Raw genomic sequence first — 2,746 nt, forward strand, 5'->3', positions numbered from 1 at the left:
TTGTGTTAACAACATCACGTGCAACAGCCCTCACAATTATTGCAACTGAACGTGGCTTTAAGTATCTTTCTAGTTCTCACAGCAACCCCGACATTACAACAGGGGCGGCACGTGTCAGGAAACTGATCGGATTGTATTTGTTTGAAGGTTAATATTGATTATGTTTGGTGTTTTCATATCTAATTCTCTCCGAAAGACTTCTGCATCATGTGCTGTCAACGGCCTCGGAATGGAATCACGTCTGTCTCCATATTCACATTTCGTCGCAAAAGTACTGCTACTTTCTCGTTCTTACTTCATAAATATCGTCTAAGGTGCAAACTGGTTGGAAGTGGGGGGAAAGGAAGCGTACAACGACACGTAGGGAGATTTTTTTTGCTTATGTGAGCTACATTTGCTTGAAGATGCCGAGGTGGCGGATATTCGTTTTTTATTCGAGTCATTGTCTGCCATGAAAAAGTTGACAGACGCAATGAAGCAGGCTCCAGTTTGGACTCCTCTGGCCGGAAACTGGTAATAAAGATAGGAGAAGACTGGAAGAAACGTGAGGGGAATACTTTATGTAAGAATTTAAGAGGAAGGTTTTGAAGTTTGAAGGCGGCATGCATGTGTGTGGTCGCAGTTTCTTCGCTGTGGTGTATTTTATCGATAATTATTGAGGGAGGATGATGAAGACTTCCACAGAATCAAATGATACATCACCATTGATGCACCGTTGATGGCACCTACCTCTTCCAGGTACTTCAGTTTCGTGTGCCATTGCGAGGAGTATTTCTTTGCTTTTTGCACGCTTTTCTGAACCTCGTAGCAGTTTGTTCAAGTTGCCAATGATATATTCACACTAATGTTTACGCTTCTCCTCTTCTTCCAAATAGTGCTGTTATTATACAGGTGTTCAAAAGCTGTGACCCGTTCGAGGCCTCGAATGAGAATGCCATGACTGCAGTAAATCCCCAACTTCCTTGCATTGCCATCCCGTGAAGATTTACATCTGGCTTCTGTTGTAGGCATCAAATGTTAATTCCGCTTTCTTGGTGGGGCTACCTTCGCTGTAAATGGTGACCGTGGGGAAAAAATCATACTTCACAAGTTTCACCTTGATCATATTTGACGATATGTGTGAAGAGCATGGTGTGAGTTTATTTCCCGTCAGAAGATGCTGTGCTTGGAAATGATAAGTTGTACAGGTATTTAACTATTAACACGGTGTTTCATTTTGTGACTTCATGGAAAGGTTATGGACAATTTCACCTTGAATTGTGCAACTGGACATATTATAGAATTAAATGTAAGAACCAACGATATCGCTGCATCTTTTTGTTTCCGTGAAGAAACGTGAGGTTATCAAACCAGCTGTAAGTGGTACAGTTGCGGCTACGTAATTTTTGTGATATTGTCAGTAACCGCTCGGTTATCAGCACACTGAGCATGCGGTACACTCCGATCTTGTTTGAAATGTATGTGTCGTTCTGTTTATATCCGCATAGAAAAGTTCACAGTGAAGGTTAAGATGAGGGTTCGGTTAATGTTGCCTCTTCTCGTGGTCTGCTTTGGTACCACGGATAGATGTACATCGGTGGATGATCATTCTTTCCAGAATTTACACGAGACTGTATGCTACCTCAAGTGCCTTTCGAATGCATTAAATACATTATATACAGGTGGAGAGTGCAGGTTGCTCGTGAATGAAGAAGTGTACGCAAATGCATCTCGCATATTAGATGATATGGAAAGTAAAACAGGTGAAAGCACCAAATATTTGAGTGTTGTTAGCGGTGCAGTGGGAAAGGAAAGTAAAAAATTGGAAAAACTTATATCCTATGGAAATGAAATGGGAGATCTTGTAGCTAAGGTAGGTGGATTATTCGCAGAGGTAAATGAAAGTGTAAGGGCAGTGAGGAAAAAAATTACCTGAAGCCCTCATAACAGCAAATAAATATTACACAGCTATTGCGTAAATTGCTAGGACTGTGTGGGACGACGTCAAAGCTATAGAGGACAGAAATGGGGAAACTGAGAAGTGTAAAGACGGAAAAATTAAAGGTGCAGGGGAGCTCCCAGTCAAGTGTGGCGATCATACTTGCTCACTGGAAGTCAATGCGACCGATAACAGCCTCCAAAAATATAAAGATGGTTGCCTTGAAATAAATGTAATATAGGGTTCTTTGAAAAAATGCTTCAATCTACCGAGAGGCAAGTTGTATATAAATGGTGCAACAATCAATTCGTGTAATATGTTGCAATGGCCTCAAAATGACGCCGCTTTTTTCGGCTCATAGTCGAAGTACAAAAAATATTTGCACCCCTCATCGCACCTTTTGCAGCCGGACAGTAGCCTTCCGTACTGCTGGACATGATGTCAAATATCACCTCCCTCTACTCTCAATTTAACGAGGTCCACAGCAACTTCCCTTACTTGCTTTTTGACGTCAATCTTACTGATAATTTAAATAGTATCAATTCTACAATCTAACGAAAATGTTTATATGCATCTCTTCACATTCACCAATATGTTTGCATACATGCTTTTGTGCGAGTTTTCACACACCCATGTGCTTTGCGTTTGTTTTTTTGATATGTTTTGTTTCCATAGAAAAGAGTCTAAACTTTCTGCGGTGGTTGTTTTATGACTTCTCGAATGCTGGTATGTATCATGTGTGTACGAAGTAAAATTCTCTCTGATTGCCTGTCTTCGTGATCCACTGTGTGGGGTTAGGACTATAAAGACGTTGTAGAATACACGGTG

At 41.0% G+C, this 2,746-nt stretch overlaps 1 pseudogene across 1 annotated transcript; it reads left to right on the forward strand.

Annotated features, from left to right (window-relative positions):
• The first annotated feature begins 1,522 nt into the window (after window positions 1-1,522).
• Window positions 1,523-2,455, forward strand: TEOVI_000033200:pseudogene (annotated as a pseudogene). Its single transcript is given in 3 exon segments — window positions 1,523-1,900; window positions 1,902-2,261; window positions 2,264-2,455. Coding segments are annotated over 3 exon segments (930 nt in total).
• The last annotated feature ends 291 nt before the right edge of the window (window positions 2,456-2,746 follow it).

The sequence above is a fragment of the Trypanosoma equiperdum genome, assembly GCF_001457755.1.
Source record: "Trypanosoma equiperdum strain OVI genome assembly, contig: ctg_153, whole genome shotgun sequence".
Taxonomy (NCBI): domain Eukaryota; phylum Euglenozoa; class Kinetoplastea; order Trypanosomatida; family Trypanosomatidae; genus Trypanosoma; species Trypanosoma equiperdum.